The 19617-nt window shown below is 36.8% G+C and overlaps 1 protein-coding gene across 3 annotated transcripts in view; it reads right to left on the reverse strand.

Moving 5' to 3' along the window:
• The window catches only part of Vstm2a (V-set and transmembrane domain containing 2A), a 74696-nt gene that overhangs the window by 38044 nt on the left and 17035 nt on the right, over positions 1-19617 (reverse strand). The window contains exon 5 of one of the 3 annotated variants that reach the window (XM_013124297.3): positions 6150-11639. The exons of 1 other annotated variant lie outside the window; for it this stretch is intronic. In XM_013124297.3, coding sequence (XP_012979751.1) covers positions 11515-11639 — 125 coding nt within the window. In that variant the 3' untranslated portion in view covers positions 6150-11514. Of the gene's footprint in view, positions 1-6149; positions 11762-19617 lie in introns of those variants that run through there. One more of the 3 variants, XM_005084847.4, reaches the window with a different exon arrangement.

Below are 19617 nucleotides of genomic sequence, written 5' to 3' on the forward strand. Positions count from 1 at the left end.
TGCATTGATTCTTTGTATTGTTTTCCTAGTTTCTACTGTATTGATTTAGCCCTCAATTTGATTATTTCCTGGCATCTACTCCTCCTGGGGGAGTTTGTTTCTTTGTGTCCTAGAGCTTTCAGCTGTGCTGTTAATTCTATAGTATAACTATTCTCCAGTTTCTTTATGTGGGCACTTAGTGCTATGAACTTCCCTTGTAGCACTGCTTTCAAAGTGTCCCATAGGTTTGGGTATGTTGTATCTTCATTCTGATTGAATTCTAGGAAATCTTTAATTTCTTTTTTTTTTAATTTCTTCTTTGACCCAGGAATGGTGCGGTTATGCATTATTCAATTTCCACGAGTTTGTAGGTGTTTTTGCAATTTGTGTTGTTGTTGAATTCTAATTTTAAACCATGGTGGTCTGATAAGATGCATGGTGTTATTCCAATTTTTTTGTAGCTGCTGAGGTTTGATATGTTGCCAAGTGTGTGGTCGATTTTTGAGAAGTTTTCTTGTGGTGGTGAGAAGAAGGTATATTCTTTTTTATGTGGACGAAATGTTCTATAGATATCTGTTAATCCCAGTTGGGCCATTACTTCTATTAGACCCTTTGCTTCTTTGCTGAGTTTCTGTCTGGGTATTCCTGTCTAGTGGTGAGAGTGGTGTGTTGAAATCTCCCACTATAAGTGTGTGGGGCTTTATATGTGATTTAAGTTTTAGTAATGTTTCTTTTACGAATGTGGATGCCTTTGTAAAGGCATAGATGTTCAGGATAGACACTTTATATTGGTGGATTTCACCTGTGATGAGTATGTAATGACCTCCTTCATCTCTTTTGATTGATTTTATTTTAAAATCTAGTTTGTTAGATATTAGGATTGTTACCCCTGCTCATTTCTTGGGTCCATTTGATTGGAAATTTTTTCCCAACCTTTAACTCTCAGGTAATGTCTGTCTTTGAGCGTGAGGTATATTTCTTGTATGCAGCAGAAGGAAGGGTTGTGTCTTCGAATCCATTTTGCTAGCCTGTGTCTTTTTATGGGTGAGTTAAGGCCATTAATGTTGAGGGATATTAATGACCATTGATTGCTCATCCTTCTTCGATTTGCAATGGTTGTTGTTAGTAGAATTATGTGTGGAATTTCACCCCTTTATTCTTTTGGCTGTTGGTAGAGGGAGATTCTCTAATGCCTATCTTTTTCTGGTTGTAGGTAACTTCCTTGGGTTGGATTTTTCCTTCCAAAACTTTCTGTAGGGCTGGGTTAGTTTATACATATTGCTTGAATCTAGTTTTGTCATGGAATATCTTGTTTTCTCCATTTATAGTGATTGAGAGCTTTGCTGGGTATAGTAGTCTGGGCTGGCATCCATGGTTTCTTAGTGTTGGTAGAATATCTATCCAGGACCTTCTGGCTTTCAGGGTTTCCATGGAGAAGTCAGTTGTAATTCTGACTGGTCTACCTTTATATGTTACTTGGCCTTTTTCCTTAGCTGCTCTTAATATTATTTCTTTATTCTGTATATTTTGGGTCTTGATTATTATGTGGCGAGGGGACTTTTTTTGTGGTCCACTCTATTTGGTGTTCTGTAAGCTTCTTGTACCTTCATTGGTATGTCTTTCTTAAGGTTGGGAAAGTTTTCTTCTATCATTTTGTTGAATATGTTTTCTGCCCCTTTGAGTTGGTTTTCTTCTTCTTCTATACCTATTATTCTTAGGTTTGGTCTTTTCATGGTATCCCATATTTCCTGGATGTTTTGTGTTAAGGATTTATTGGACTTATGGTTTTCTTTTGTTGATGAATCTATTTCTCCTAGTGTATCTTCAACAGTTGAGATTCTCTCTTCCATCTCTTCTATTCTGTTGGTAATGCTTGTATTGGTAGTACCTGACCATTTGCCCAGCTTTTCTATTTCCTGCCTTTCTTCAGATTGTGTTGTTTTTCATTGTCTCCATTTCAGTTTTCAACTCTTGCATTGTTTCTTGCAATTTTTGGTTTATCTTTTTGTCCATTTGTTCCCTTTTATGAATTTTCTGTTTTGTTCTTTCTTCCATTTCTTGCATTTTTTTTGGTTTGCTTTTTCTTCCATTTCTTGCATTTTTTGCTTTGTTTCTTCTTCCATTTCCTGCCTTTTTTTGGTATGTTTCTTCTTACATTTCCTGCCTTTTTTGGTTTATTTTTCTTCCATTTCTTGCATTTTTTTGGTTAGTTTTTTATTCCATTTCTTGCATTTTTTGGATTGTTTTTTCTTCAATTTCTTTGAGAGATTTTCCTATATCCTCTTTTAGGGCCTCTATCATTTTCATGAAAGTGGTTTTAAGGTCATTCTCTTCTGCTTCATTTGCATTGGAATGTTGGAGTCTTGCTGGTGTGGAGTCTCTAGAATCTGTTGGTATCATATTGTTTTTCTGTTGCTGAGTGTGTTTTTGTATTTTCTCTTTCCCATCTCTTCTTCTATTGGTTGCAGATAGAGCCCCTTACTGGTCTGGTGGTTAGGGGACCAGAGTTCCCTTTTGATGCTAGCAAGTCCAATAATTTGGTAGTTCTTCTATTCCTTGTCCTCATTCTGGTCCCATGGGTGGAGAAGAAGAACATGAATCTGGGGCGCTTAGCCTCCCACCTGGTCCCCTGGACCCTTTGCTGGATCCTATTGTACCTGATCCAGCCACTGGAACAGCTTCTCCCCTGGTCTCCCTGGCTCCTCTGGTTTCCTGGTCTTGTTGGTGGGAGAGAAGTCCTGGAGTCTGGGGTGTCTGCCTCCCACCGGGATTGGAAGCTCTATGCAGTTCCCAGGCGATCCCCAGGCACTGGAACACAGGCCCAGAAGCAGGGGCTGTTGTACCTGATGCCACCAGAACACCTGCTCCCCTGGTCTCCCTGGCTCTTCTGGTTCCTGGACCCTTCGGCTGTATATTTCTTTATTGTTTTAAACAGTCAAGATGTCATTAAGATTCATCCATAATTTATGTTGTACGTAACCCTTGTTATCTATCTGTCTGTCTATTTATTTTTGCTTTCCAGTTTCTCTTTGGTAAACAAACTTATTGTTTGCATGCTCTCCTATATTGGTCCTCTGTGTTTATTTTGACTGCAGTTCATTTGCTGCGTCTCCTGCACAGCCTGTATCCGAGAATGTGGCAAGTGTTGGTATTGATGACCCAGAGATCTGTCAGTGGCTTCCAGAATGCTCCTCAAGAAGGCTCTCCTTTATTCCTACCCTGGCTGATTATTATATACCCTGACACCAGAGACAGTGGTGGGTGGGTCAGAAAGAGGCAGTTAGTCTTTGGAAAAGGTAAAGACTAGGGTGTTTCTGTGGGCCAGCCCTTATCAGGAATTTATTGCCTTGGGCACTGTATTGTTGCTAGTAAACTTGTTTTAGTAAACATTGTCTTTTAGCTGCCTGTTCCCAGGCTGATAAGTGGGCCTCTGGCCAAGGTCTGTTGTTCCCACATTCATTAAATAATTGCTTACCATAGATATGGGAACTGAACATCATTGTCATGTTCTTCATTTTTTTGTTTGTAAAGGACAAGTGTCTAATCAAGAACAAATACCTAATTTCATCTAATGTGTGTTTTCATTCCCTGCAATATATGTCTGTTTATCTCTTTGGTTGTGGGAATGATTGTTGTAGTAGGAACTTTCATGTCCCATATCTACCTTAGCAGTTCATTGTGTGCAAACTCTGCAGCTGTCCAAGTCTGCAATTCTTTTGCTGAATGTAGTCTAGGAAACTGCACAGGGCTTGCCATACTCTGTACAAGGTCGATGGAACTTACACTATCTGATGTTTACCATGGGGTAAAATACCTTCTTTTTCTTCTTCTTCTTCTTCTTCTTCTTCTTCTTCTTCTTCTTCTTCTTCTTCTTCTTCTTCTTCTTCTTCTTCTTCTTCTATACATGTTCCTGAACTTGCTAAGTAAATTCATCAGAAACAAGTCCTCTTATGTCTACTCTGGGGCAATATTCTCTAAGACTACTGAGAGTGACATGGTGACTTTTCCAATTTACTCTTCTAGTGTGCACCATGTTTACTTCATATGATGTATTATATTTTGCTGATTTTTGTTACTTTTCTATGGGATTTAGCACCTGTAGTCATGAGCTATAGTGGATTGTTGATTCCCATTTCTTTCACACTGTCATTGTCAAATTTTCTACCTAAGTAACATTAGTCTCACAAATGAACCTGTGGCTCTGCTTCTTCCTCAGGATTGCCAGCTACTGTTATTGAATGGGGAGGGGCCCGAATTGAGTGAGCAGGGCAGGGTGGTTTGTTAGTCAGAGACAGCTCTCAGGGGATTTAAGTGTTACAACTCTACTTTATTCCTGAAACAAAGGGGAATGGATATAAAAGCTTAGGGCAGTATCTGGGGCATCACCTAATTTGCATTGTGACATGCTCATATCATAGGGCTTCTATGTGGCAGTAGGATCCTATAGCAAAGCTTCTAGTATAAATCTTAGTTATCATGTGTATAGTTAGGGATGCTTCTAGCAGGGAACTGTGCCAAGTGTCATGCTAAAGATAAACCAGGAATCCAGGCTTAGAGAAAGCTTTCAGATAAGGTGCAGGGACTAGGGACATTCTCCAGATAAGGGCAGATAGAGAACAGGAAGTCTCCTTCCAGCATAACTGGATGAAGGCTCTAGGATGGCTTATAAGGTGGTCATCAAACTCATTGTCAGGGAAGGGCATTTTTCCATTTCTAAAGCTACACATTTCAATTGTGTGTTACAAGGTGGGGTAATGATTGTAGACACAGTGGCCTTATCAGTCCTGTAACAACTCTTACATATCTCCCAAGTTGCTAAATAGAGGGCCCCAGAGTCCATAGAATGTAATAGTAGCTCTGAGCCTTAGTCTGAGAACCCAGTAAGATACAGGCATTTCCCTTTTTTATGGCATTTTTCTTAAAAAAACAAACAAAAAAGCAAAAAAGAAGCAAATGAACAAAAAACAAAAACTTGAATTTGAAGTAAGGCTAACCAAAATATTCATGTTAGGAGGGTCATAAAATATCTTTAGGATTAGTACTTTGTTCCATATGATTTTCTAGGCCCATGAAATGATTTTGGTGATGGACTTGGGTGAGGTTATTACTTTAGGATGATTTTGGTGGTGGAATTGAGAAGGGCTATGACTTTATGATGACTTTGGTGGTGGACTATGACTTTATTATAGTGTTTAGACATCTACTTTCAAGGAATGGAGATTTTTTTCTGTCATGGAAATCAGGTGAGGATTCAAGAAAGGTATCCTTATGGTTCATTCAGGCTTCCACAAGCAATCCTCTATCTATTCCTTTGGGCAACAGATGCAGGATGGAAGCCGGATTCAGTGCTGTGGTACTGCTCACTCAAGTGCTCCTTAAATCTTAGAGGAAAAGTCTGCTGCCAACTATATTAACTTAGTAGCTGGGAACAGAACCCAGAATAAACACAAAGACTGTAGGCATGAAAAAAAGCTGACTGTGGTTACAATCATCAGCAGAGGACAGAGAGCATTTTCTTGTCTGTGGTTCATCTTGACTGTCCAATTTTTTTTATATAACATAATGTGACTTTAGATTATACTTGGGATTTAATTGTTCTTTGGGTTGAAATATACCTGTGATTGTTTTGTAAAGTATATTCTGTAAAGTCAAATTAATGTGTAGTAGTTGACACGAATAAAACAGAAGAAAACTGAATATACTAAAATGCATGAACAAAGAAGTAGTATTATTTTGTAAATCCATTCATATATACTGAAATATAATAAAATACCTTATTATTCTTTATATTCAACACAAATTCAAATTTCCTATGGCATACAGTTTATATTATTGACTTATAACTTCATGTTTCATTGTTACTGCAGTTGTGGCTCAAAGGGAAGCATTGCTTGTAAGTGTCCACCCATCTGAGGCTGGCATCGTGACTCAAGAGTTCAGGGTGTGTAGTGATAATACAGAAGACCTAGGTTTGGATCTCAGTACCCATGTTGGGCAGCTGATAACCACCTGTAACTCAAGCTCCAGAAGGTCCAAAGACCTCATCTGCCTTTCCCGGGCATCGTCACTTATATGTACACACACACACACACACACACACACACACAGAATTAAAATGAAAAATAAATCTTAAAAGAGTTTAAACATCTTATTTTCCAAAGAACCTTGTATACCTCAGAATGATTTTATTGTTTTGACAGTGAAAATATAATACAGTGTAAGATGGTTTCCAGACAAAATTCCTCTTGAAAACACTGTAATCATTTTTGTTTGTTTGGACAAGGTTTTCATTTTCAAGTTTCAGCATGCCATGAACTTGTGATCTTCTTTCCTCAGCTTCTAGGCATGCATACCTTGTTAGCGCTCAAAACTCCTTGCCATTTAGTCTGTTGTCTTCTGTGATTTTTATTGTGGAGAACTCTTAGATCTTAATTTCTGATATTTAAAAAAAAACTTGTGGGCATATGTATGCATGGACATGGGGTATAATAAATTTTCTTCTTTCTACCTTTTAAGAAACAGTCTTTCCAATAAATGTCTATGAGTGTTTGTTTTTCCAATCTGTCTGCCCATTCCATTAGAGACTAAGGTATTCCCTCCCCTCTTATTTGTTGCAGAGGGAGATATATTCTAAAACCCTGATACCACAGTTAGCACAGAATATTCTATCTACTTCTTTTTCCTACTTGTACTTATCTTTGATGCAGTTGAGACCTTTCATCTTTTTACTTAAAGCAAGCATTTCACAGCTTCTCTTTTTCATAACTGAATAGCTATCATCACTTCACTTGTGACAGTAGTTAGTTGAACATAAGTGCCAGAATATTGCCACCACAATGCATCTGCTAAATAGGATGGCTACTTAGTACCTAATGGGTATATAGTATGTAGTTCTTGAATAAAAGATTGATTCAGAGAGTGATGGATAGTTTATTATACTACTCAGAATAATATACACTTCAAAACTCATCAATTGTTTGGGAGTGTTCCATGTACTATTTTCAAAGTATGGTTGATAACAGGTAATTTAAGCTAGAGAGAGACAAATGTACCCATGCTTTTATTTTAAATCATGAATGCAGTTACAGTAACTACTTCATTACTACATTCCAAACAGTTCCAATTATTTTTTCAATCTCCTGTCTTGTCCCTGCAAAGTATCAATTATATATTAGCATCAAAACATGTTAATATCTCACAGCTCCTGAATTCTCACAATATCAGTATAAAAGTGTAACCAGTTTGGGACTGGAGAGATGATTCAGTGGGTAAAATCATGTGCTGCACAGTGGTGGGTGTGTCTAAGAATGCCTGTAAACAAAGGAGATGGGAGGATTCCTGGGACCTTCTGTCTTCCTTTCATGTTCCAGGTTCAGTGAGAAACCCTGTCTCAAGGGACTGAGGAAGACTGTGAGAGACCATGACACCAGCATTCACCTCTGTCCTCAACATGGATACTTGAACACAACCAAACACCCACACAAATACAAACAATTTGGAAACTGTAGTGTTGTCCCAAAGAGTATTGCTAATGCAATAAACTGTGAATAAGCTTCAGGATGGCAGAAAAACCCTGTCTTCTGAGAGCAGATAAGTGGGATCTTTGCAAGCTCTAGCTCTTCTCTGTTCCCTGGGCTCAGTACGTTCTGAAGATCCTTGTGTAATCCTGCTTCAGTCTCTCTCTCAGGTCCCTCCCCTGCCTCTCCTTCTCTGTGTGCCCATGCTCACTGACTAGCCCTTGAACAGCTCTACCTGAGGTTTGCTCTGAGATTGTCATGGGCTGTTCCCTCTCACTGAGGACACATCTCACAAATTCCTTTTTTTCATTTAAATTGTATGACCCCACCCCCAGAGCAACCTCCCGTGACTTCTCAGTCATTCTCCTTTATCTCCTCCTATTGGGTCTTCATGGAATTTATTGGCAGCTCACATATTTTATTGCTTCTGAATGCTTTTCTCTTGTCTCTCACTACATAGAGTGAAAGACCTTATCTACTTTATGGCTGACATTTCCTGAATGACAGAGAGCTCTCTTTACTAATGAGCAATTCTAAAAATAAAATTGCTTGGTATAAATACTTGAATCTTAGAGCACTCATGGCTTTTAGCTTCACAGTCTTAATTCTAAGACACATAAACAGTGTATGTATTATCTCAAGATAGATTGCTTTTTATCTTTTGTGATTATTTTTATACAAATTAACACTACTGTTAATATTTTATTTCCTATGTAGGATTAAAATAGGAATAATATCTCTGTGGGTTTTTTTTTGCAAAATTAAGCTAGCATGTTTTATTTTTTTAATGATTCAAGGTTTCACTATGCAGACAGGTTGAATTCGAACTCATGATTATCCTATTCCAATCTCCTGAGTCCTGTAGTTACAGCAAAGTGCCACCATTCCTTTCATTTTTATTATTATTATTATTATTAATAACATCTGTTGTAAAAAGTCAACAAATATTACTCTGTATCTATTATTCCATCCCATGCATAATAAATTTTAAAAATTTTCTAGACTTAAAAATATATGTTTTATTTGCCAAATATGTTTGTATATGTGTATACTAATATATTTATATGAATGCATTTTTGTTTCTAAGAACTTTAGGTAAACCACGTCAAACACATGGTAATGAGGACTTCTTAGATTCTCAAAATCATTTATATATTTCTTTCTCAGAGGAAACCACAATTAAGTTACTTTTCAGAAGTAATGCATGCTAAGGACTATCTCCATAAAATGCATATCAACAGAATCATACATGTACAACTCTCTCCCTAGCATCTGCAGATAGATGGCTGTACAAGGAAGTCATTGGCTATCATAACATGTGAGTACTCAGGTCTCTTGGATAAAATGACATGGTATCTGAACATGATACACATAGCCTCCTGCATGTTAAATCATCTCTAATTGTTATGTCTCATACAGCACAAACACCATGCAGATAGTTGCTACAATGCACTGCTTAAGGACATGGAGGGCTGACTGTAAACGGGGCTGGTTCTTAGACTCCATGAATCTTACTTACTAACTCAGATTACAGTTTCTGTTTTAGAGAATTCAGTTATCTTATTTTGTTCAGGAGCATTTTCATTTGCTTCCTTTGCTTTGTTAACTGTCTTTAAGTCTTTAAGAAATAAAGTATTTGACTTAAACTCGGGTAAGTAATTTCAGCTTTTTATAGCTCTATCTTATAAAAATACTATATATCCTTGGAAACAAGATTGGGAAAGCCAGATACTTTACTTTTGCATTTGTATTCACCTCCATAGCCATGGCTACATAAAAAACTTGTAATTCCAATAGAATACAATATAGTGAGCAAGTGTTTGGAAGGTCTCTTTGATATCTTTATTTTCTGCTCTAATGTTTAATGTTTAAAGTTCCATCCTCTTTGTGAGTTTGGAACGAACAGTAGTATGGCATATTCCATTTTCAAAGTGGGCTGAACTTTGGTCACACAGTGATAAGTAGGTCTTTATTACTTTGGACACTGATACAATGAATCTAGTGAGCATTCTTCCCAAACTAGCATGTGCTCTTTTATTACAAGCATGATGAACATTACTGATATGGGTACAAGTTTGGCCTACTGTAGAATTGGTTGATATCGTTAACTGGACATTGAGTAGAAATATAATGCATGATGATTTTTCCCATCTCTGTTGACTTTTTAAATCGATATATTAATATATGCCTTAACACAAACTTAACAGGCAATATTTACCTATCATCATTTTATACAACATATTTAACTTTGAAAGAAAATACATTTGTATGTTAATAAATTATCACAATTAAACCTTTATTTTTCTCATTAGAATGAAATAATCAAATGAAACAGGAAAAATAGCAAGGAGAAATTTAGCATGAAGCAATATTTCTTAAAAGAGAATGTTAAGAATGTTATGAAAATTTACGCATTGCTTATAAGTGAATGGCAATGTCCAGCCCTTTACCTTAAAAATCAAAGGTATTTATGGTCTTCAACCTTCAATTTAGGACCTTCAGCTGGGAACGGATTATTCCTAAATAGATGGTGTTCTGAATTTATAATGGAAGTAAATAAAATAATCTCTCTGGAAGACTAACTGGATGTCGTCTTTCTCAAATCATAACTATTTATTTTGTAAGAGGGAATGTATTAATTGTTTTATCTTTCTTTGCTGGAGACACTTATTTAGAACACGTCTAAGCAAAATACCATAAGGTCAAAAATAACAATGGAATATTTAAAATTATAATTAATGACTGAAGACTGAACACGTGTCTTTTTCAGTATGGGCTTTGCAATCACTTGCATATTGTATTCAGCCAAGAATCACATTTTAAATTTTAATTAGTAGACTTTAAAATATAATTAGCAGCAAATAACAGAATGGCAAAGCTACAAAAATTCTTGAAGAACAAAGGAAGCAGTGTTATTTAGTTTGAGTGTGACATGCTCTTCCAGGAACCTGAGAAGTCAAAATGTCTTCTTCAGTTTTCCCTCTTTTTCTGAGATAGAATATTGGTAACATGAGGAGATCTGTCAAAACCAGGATGTGCATTCTTCAGACTTGAAATTCCCAAACCTCAATAAACACACATATAAAAGAACACAGCAAACTCCCACATGGAATACACATAGCAAAATTAATTCATTTATCAGAGACATATACAATTTAAATATGCTTGTTCCAGGAGAAAGCAGAGAACAATAGAGACAAACTGTAGCTGTCAAACCAGTTGAACAAAGAAACACACTACAAGCTTCACATAATACATGAGATTCAAGTGGAAAATAGTGCTTTAGGAAAAGAAGTAGGTGGCCTAGTATTTGCTCATGTATATATTTGTATATATAATGAAGAAAGTCAGCTTGCATGAGTGTCATATCTATCTACCTTGAAGTCATATCACACATACTGTAAGCAATTTACAGAATTTGCCAGATTTGCATATACAGAAATTGCAAAATGAATTAAAATACATTGAAATATAGCACACTCAATATGTATGAATATAAATCTCCCAGGATTGACTAGGATTGGCCATAATTGGCACTTGCTACCCCAGAACAAGAACGGCAATCAAGGAAAAGAAGGGAAACTCCAAGAAAAATTCCATGGGAGGGTCAGGGGAAAGAAGTTAAAATGATTCTTTATTCTTCCTTATGTAAAATAAAGTTTCCTGTTGTTGATTTGCAGTGTCCAGCATTTTGTTTTATGTTTTTTGTTTCCCAGCTTGGGCTGGGGTGATGTTTGAAGATAGTTTGTATTTCTTAAGTTTTCCATCTTTGTCTGCTTCTTTCAGATTAGGTATCCCTTGATAGGAAATTAGTGGAATCCATGGAAATATTTATTACACTGATGACTTTCAGGTCAATTCCTGAGCAGTCAGTGAAATGCAGATTTTATTTGTTGAAAGAAAAGAAAAAAATATCTTGTTATTAGAAAATGTCCTATCGCTTCACATCTCTTCAAATAAAAGATCAGCAACTTCCCAAAGAAAATACTATCAATAAAGCGTGTGATAGCCTCTTCACTTATGCTTCCGGAAGCTGATGCTCCTTGGGTAGGTAACTAGAGTACAGGGGTGCAGAATGGTGCTTGGAGTTTAGGGTCAACTTTGCTGTCCGCTCCGTAGATTTTACAGGCGATTTGCTCTTTGCTTTAAGAAGAGAAAGTGATATTGGAAAAAAGTCAGCACTTTAGATTAAAGCAAAGCACCCTTCACAAAGCCACAAACAAGAAGCAGGACAGAAAGTCCATGGCTTGTAGCTATCCTCGCACCTGCGGAAGAAGTTATAAGATATTCGCTCATCTTGAAGATTTCCAATGCTCCTTATTAGGCTGTTTAAACACACACACACACACACACACACACACACACACACACACACACACACACATATATATATATATATATATATATTTAATTAGCTTGCAAGCTTGGCTCTGGTGCTCATGAATGTCTTGGCATGCACTGCAAACAACAACACATACAAAACATTTCAGTCCCAAGAAGCTGGTGATCTCATTTTTTAAACAATGCCATCCCATGGCTGGGAACTCTGACAGCAAACGAATCCAAGCACTTTTCCCTTAAGAAATGTCATGAGTGTCACTTCATGTGATCATTTTTTTTGTTCCCACCATTGTTCCTGAGAGCGCACTCCCTATTTCACTGATGTGTTAGTGTAAAAGTACAAGAGGAATCCAAAGCTTAAGAGCACTGAGCTGTTCAGTGCTGAGGACCATGTTGGAGGCGACCTCCTCTTGGTGATTACTTTCAGAATATGACTGACCTTTTTCATTGTCTGGGGAAGATCTATCAATGCCAGAAACTGAATGATCTCTAAAGCTAGTTGTATGTGGTGGTGGGGGGGGGATTAAATTGTACCATCTTAATTCTGCCTTTTTTGTTGTTGTTTTTTATCCAATCAACTTCTAACCTTAAGGACATATCAACGGCTGGTAGTAATGACGAAAAGGTGGTGAGGGACAAAAACATTCTTTCCTCTGTCTTTATTTAGGTGGAGAGTGGTTATGTGGAACTGAGAAGGAAAAGGGGTGAGAATTCAAATTGTACAATATTTCAGCTAACACAGGCTGGCTCCTTAATCGCAATGATAGAAACAGCTGCACTCAGAGAGCTGCTGCAGAACAGACATATGAGATTTTGGAATGGTCTGATAAAAGGCCATCATTTCTGCTTTTTTGTCAGCTTGCTTTGGTGCTGACTCTGAGTTGCTGCTGTGCTGGGTGGGTGGGTGAGTGTTGATCTGTGCATGTTACATGGTATCTCCTTCCACCAACCTAAGGACGGGAGAACCAGTAAGTGCCCTGTGTTCAACTTGTGTGAAAATGTTCAGAGACCCAAAAGTTACTCTCAGTCATCCGGTGGCTCTAAGTACAGAGAACACACAAATTAAACATGTATTCTAATTCACTAGATATCCATAACTAAGCATGTATTCATGTTAGATTTTGAAATAAGTTTCTTTGACAGAAAGAAAAAGACAAATTACTACCCAGTTCTCTAAATAGCTGATTGGACTTGACAAATATATATGTGACCAACAGAAGTTTTAAAATGATGACAATAGCAAAAATCTTGAATAAAGGGTTCACTCCAGCAGTTACTTTGTGAAGTAGCAGTTTCCTTCTCAGGGTGAGTGTTAGAAGTTGGGTTTTAACTGAAATTGCTGTTTCTCGGTGCTCCTTTCTTAGATCTACCCTTTCCATAACATGCCTGGCCCATCAACCCTCTCACACATTAATGAAGCAACAGCTGCTTCATTTGACTCAGTGTTTCCTGTCATAGGTCTAGCATGTGCAAGTTAAAGCATAATTTACATGAATATATTAATGGGAAATCAAGCCAGTCTGACATGGTTGAAATTCTTTGAAAGTTACTGGAAATTTGAATTGTGCAATCCACCATTGGAACACAGATCTATGTTTTTCCAGGTTGGAATCTTTCATTAGCTCTACTTGCATGCATTCACTAGCACATTTCTAATTAAATAGACTTATTTCTGCTAGGACAACCATAAAGACTTTGTTCTATGTGGTAAATTCTATGTTCTGTTTCATTAAATCACAGAATTGTTTTCACTCCTTTGGTTTTTATTTCTGTCCTGAGAGAGGAGAGATGGATTTTTTCCAGCCTCTAATACAGTGAAATTTGAGGCTCTAAAATGCTGTAGTCTGTCCTATGTAATTGTAACAAATTACCAATATCACTGTTTCATTAAGATTCATACTATTTTCAGAAAACAATATTGTCAGCCAACATAGTCTTGCTTATTACATATAAATATCAGAAGCATTGTTTTTCATCAAGATAAAACCAGCAACTCCCTAGGCACTCTTTTTCCCATATAGAAACATTGCACTTTTGTGAAACAGTAAGCCAAGATTGCAGTAGGAAGTCTTGAGTTACAACTTCTGTTGCCATCCACTTCTGAGATTTCAAGTGATACACATATTCATTCTGTTTTCTAACATGAGCCTAACTATGCATGTGTTATGATTTTTTAAGCTTTTTTATATTAGTAAGCCAGACCTGCCTCAGAATAGAGTCACCTACTTTTCCTCTTTTCGTGGATCAAACATGTAACCTATTACTTGCCCTAAAGAATTATGTGTTTCAGCAATCATTGCCCTCAGAAGACCTGCTGTCCATGGTATATTTTTTCTCCAGAACATGGGACTCTCTACTCTGAACTTTTAAGTATTTTTTGTTATGCTTTGTTGGGGAAGTCCTGTGTATATGTCAATAAGCACTGTTGGCCAATAGGGAAGGAAGATAGGTGGGACTAGGAGTCGAGGAGGACTCTGGGTAGGAAAAACACAGAGAGTCAAGATGTAACTGCCATAGGGATAAGAAGCCCAGAAACTTCTCCAGTAAGAGAAATACTTAGATTAACAATTATGGGATAAATACTTAAGTCAGAGCTAGCCAGTAAGAAACAAGCAAGGCCAACAGCTTCATAATTAATACAGCGTCTTGGGTGTTAGTTGGGGACTACAACGCGGCAGAGCCCAGGCAACTGGTGATGAATAACCAAAGCTGCTGGCAACGAAAAGGCAACTCTCTAAAATGCTTCTCTTATGCCTTTATATAGTTAACATAGTTTGCAATTAGTTATCTTTATATGTTATCTCACTGACCACACTTACTATTCATTAAAGACCTGAATTATTTTAAGCAACTGTTAAATATACTGTTTATATAAAAAACAAAGCCTTTAGAGGTTTTAAACTTTCACCTCTAACATAAAATATTCTGTGAAGAAGAGATATGTTATATCTAACTTATGGAATAAAATGTGTAGGTAGTAAGTCTAGGAAGTCAGATCTGATGAAGAGTTTTCTTCCAGATTCAAAATGCACCTAGTTGTGTTCCTTGGTTTGTAGCTAGGCATTAATGGCACCTTCCCCCACACTTCAGTCATTAAAGATGTTCACAGGGCACTCTTGTGTGTCATGCCCATGTCTGTGAAGCCGGTAGAGATATTTTCTCTAATGTAAGTAGAAAAGAAGTGTTTGAGAAGTTTTAAAAGCCTGTGTAATCAGAAGTCTAGATTCCATTTCTTATCTCCTTTGAGTCCTCGTGGTTTTAGCATTGTTTTCTGAGACAAAGACAAGCACACAATTTACACGAGTGTTGGAAATGAGTCTGACCAAGGGACAATGTATGAAAGCCCCAATAATTCCATTATCATCTTCATCGTCATCATTGCTACATAATGTAATAGACATCTCACTTGTTTATGTTTAAATAAAATTAAAAACAATATAAGCTCAGTAGTGAGGACTTGAAAGACTATATCAGTTGAGCTAGAAATGGTATGTGTTACCTTACCTGCTAATATCATCTGCCCCAAAAGCTATGCTCTGTCTCATGTCATCAATAGGAATCACATTCACAAAGAGGTTCAACCTCTATTTTTCTGTCATATTTTAGAAAAAGTTAAATTGCCCCTTGACACTCTCCTGGGCCAGATGGAGAAAATGTAGCTCCTTCATAATTTACATTTAGCATTTATTTGTACTGCAAGTCTAGCTAAGTATGTGATCCTCAAAGTAGCCAAGATGCATGGGAGAACTACTATCTATCAGTACAACAAACAATTACAGACATAGTCTCATTTCCTAGAACATTCCAGATGCTTAAGCACAGATTAAGAAAACAATACTCTGAGACAGAAAGTCACTTGCTCTGAATTACACAAAAAACAGTAACACAGAGACATAGGTGTGAAGTCCCAAGTTCAGTGGCAGGAAAGAGTACTGACTGAACCCTAGGGTGGTGGCACTGTTTCGAGATCCCCACCTATGTTAGGTCATCATTTGAAGAGGATGCTTGGGAGATAAACCAGTTTCATACAAATTTAACTTTTCTCTAGGTATGAACTGATAAATAACAGATATGGAAATATCACCAGGTCCTAAGTGAACTTTAGCTAGCTCAATATATGTCAGATAGCACATGATACAATGTTTTGAACTTTTCAATTCATGAGCTTTTAGAGTTTAAAGTTTCCTCAAAGTCTCTTGAGCATTTGGATGAGCTGTGGCTTCACCAATATTCTGACATCCCCTTAGCTGAGAACTTTCTTTTACAAGGTTTTGATTCAAGACCAAAGATTAGGCTGAATATTGAAGATGTCATCATTAGTAGCCTCACAACTTGGAGGAAATACCATATCAAATAACCAAGTGGGAAGTGGAGAGAAGCATCTTAACATTGAACTCCTGCAAACCTTATCCACTTTCTTTTGACTTTGAGTACTTTTTATGTATTACTTTCTTATGCACGTCTGACTTTTACTTGGTGTATGAACAAGAAGCACCCCTTCTGAAGGCATCTGTTGGCCACTCCACGTGTGATGTCTGAGAGATTCCTCTTTTTTAAAATCCCTGTTCACCTGATATCATCAAAAGGAGCAAGAAAAAAGAAGAAATAAATTCTCTCCTTGTGTGGCTCCACTAGTAAGAATGTAGAATATTTATTTTGTAAGAATGAATATTAGAAGTGCTAATCATAAGATCAGAACTCCCCCAAGATAAATGCAACAATAGCCTGATACTTTGTTGTCTGGAAATTCAGTGTCTCTATGTCCTTTAAGCTCTACAGCAGACAGACCTCTTTGACATACTTTTCTTTGTTACAGATGTCAGCTTTAAGAAGTAGAAATGACTGTGGAAGAAAATTTGAGCTAACTTTTGATGAAAATTTTATTCAGGTTGGCTTGTGATAAATCACTGCTAAGAGGAAGAACAAATAATTCTATGAGTAAATAGTATTATTTTATTATAGAAAAATTTTAGAAGAATGTGTTTTTATTAGGAATCTTAGGGTTCAGGGAAAATTTCTTTTAGCTTTTATAAAGAATTTGGCATCATTTTGATTTAATACATAAATTACTAACTTTGCTGCACCTTGGCATATTGACAGTAGCAGCTTTTCTTGCTTTCCTTTGGTCAGCAAATTACAGACCTCATCTAGCTAGAGGGATTTGTATTGAGGACCATGGAGACAGGGTAGCTGCCTCTCCATTCCAGGTATAACTAACAAGGCATTTGGATGATCCATCCAATTGCCATAGAATATTCCAGACTTTCCCCTTGCCTAAAAATCAGTCATTTCAGTGTTTTTAGGTATCTGCTTTCTAATGAAGGCTGGACCTGTAAGAGGAATGTTGCTTCCCTCCAACTAAGATCAAAGTATATCTTTTAAGATTTATTTATTGTGTATACATTATTCTGCCTGCATGTATGTGTGCAGGCCCGAAGAGGGCACCAGATCTCATTACAGATGGCTGGGAGCCACCATGTGGTTGCTGGGAATTGAACTCAGGACCTCTGAAAGAGCAGCCAATGCTCTTAATCTCTCCAGCCCTCAAAGAATATCTTTTAAAATTTTCATCTATGTATCCATTCTGTGTGTGTGTGTGTGTGCACGTGTGCACGTGCATGTGTGCACGTGCACATGTACACATGTGTACATGGACAGGAGATTGTGTGCATATGTATGTGGAGACCAGAAGTTAACAGTGGGCTTATTCCTTCATCATTTTCCACCTTGTATATTGAACCCAGAACTCTCTGATTCATCTAATCTAAAGAATCAGCTCATCCCAAATTGTCCCTGTTTCTAATTCCAATGTGTTGGGATTATTAGAGGCTGCCTCACCTTGCACGGCAATTATGTGGATACTAATAAATGTTTGCAAGGGAAGTACTTGAATCCACTGAGCCAATTCCCCAATACTGAACTCTGCACTTTACACCTGTAGTTTAATTACTGAAGCAACTTATAGCCTGCTGTCATAGGACATCTTAACTAAGGATGTCCCCACCCAAATAAAACTGATCTTGTCAGTCTTGTAACTATGACATGACAGATTATGACAGGACAAGCTAATATTTCGTGGGCACTTCTTTTATCTCTGGCTATGAGCCTGTGAACTTGCCATAGACCTTTATTGAAAGGGTTTCTCAGTTTGTTCAGCTGGTAATCAGTGCCACTGAGTTCCAATCCACATTACGTTAGCATTAGAACTCAGACGCTGCAGGTCAGTGTGTCCCATGATTTAATCCAGTAATTCCTGTACCTGAGAACACTAAACTTGCTCAGTTCTGACTGTTAAAAACAGAGGAACATATGAGTTGTCTTGACAAAATGGAAGCAAAAAGAATAAGAATTGGCAGATAACCAGAAGGTTCCAGTGACGGTAATTCGAATACCACACTTTAATAACAATTATAATGCATAAATAAGAATTGCATATAATTAACACTCTATTTCCTGGCACATTAGCAAACATTGCTAACATGCTTAAAACTATTTACTCATAGAATTTATGCTTTCTGTGTGCATGCTTTTATTATTAGTTAGCAAACTGTTTTATAATATTAAGGTAGATATTAATTCATATTCTTTGAATAATCAAATTCCACACATGTAGTTTTCCTACACTGATAAGTGCTTTCAAAGTGGGGAATGCAATAGAGATAGTGGCAGGACAATAATACAATACAGGAATGTAATGACAGGAACTCTATACATGGTTCACCTACCAAGAACAACATGAATATGGACCCTGGGTTAGGAATCCAATACAAGATGCACCACAGACAGAATGTTGAATTCTAAGTGAAGCAGTTAGAGAAATGTGTTGTAATGATGCCTGCATTGGCAAAGCAGAAGTTGATGTGAATATTTAGGGAATTATTCACTAACTGGCGAAATATAGAATATCTCATTCGTTTTCTGTATTCCTATTGATCTCAAACCTGAAGGCCATCAAGGTAAATTCCTTATGAGAGACGAAAAACACCTCATTATTACAAAAAGAAAGACAACCAAGGAATTCAAAATGAAGAAGTAAAAGAGAAACAGTTGTCAAGACACAACTTCAAATTTTCATGTGTCTTCTTAAATAAGTTGAAATGATGTCTCCATAATTTAGAAAATGATAATTTTGCATGGCAATTTTTGATTTTATGGTGGCAACTATTGGAGTACCCAATGCCAAAAAAAACAAAGAAACTGTCAGCCTAATGACCATAACAACACACTTCTTCAACATAACGCAAATGGGTAAGATTTGGCACATGCATTTTTCAGGGTGGTCCTAATGATTTACCATTTTATGAACCTAGCTGTTTCAAAATTTTCTGAATTAAGGTGTTTATAAAGTATTTGCAAAAGAGATTTGTATAATTTTAACTATTAGCACTAGAGATTCTAATGTGAATATTTTGTTAAACTGATCCTTGTCAAGACATGTAAATCAAAGAATCAATACATTCCTGATACCATAGAATGCTCATCTAGCTTTATAGACACAAACTGGCCATTAAGTACCACTTGAAATACTGGTGTGACTTTTATCATTAAGCATGTAATGACCAGTGGCCCAAGTGTTACTTTCTAATTTTCTCTGTCTATTACTATATAACAGTCTGAAGTTGTTTTCTTAAACATTAACCAATTTATATAAAATGTATGCATTTACTTAACAGTAATATGTCTTTGTGGTTTGCATTGAAGATAAACTAAAACATAAATATCCAAATCCTAAGCATTCATTTTAACCTAATTGTATTAGCTAAACAGTGATAAGGACTAC

This window comes from Mesocricetus auratus, unplaced genomic scaffold (assembly GCF_017639785.1).
Source record: "Mesocricetus auratus isolate SY011 unplaced genomic scaffold, BCM_Maur_2.0 Super-Scaffold_100006, whole genome shotgun sequence".
In the NCBI taxonomy this organism is placed as follows: domain Eukaryota; kingdom Metazoa; phylum Chordata; class Mammalia; order Rodentia; family Cricetidae; genus Mesocricetus; species Mesocricetus auratus.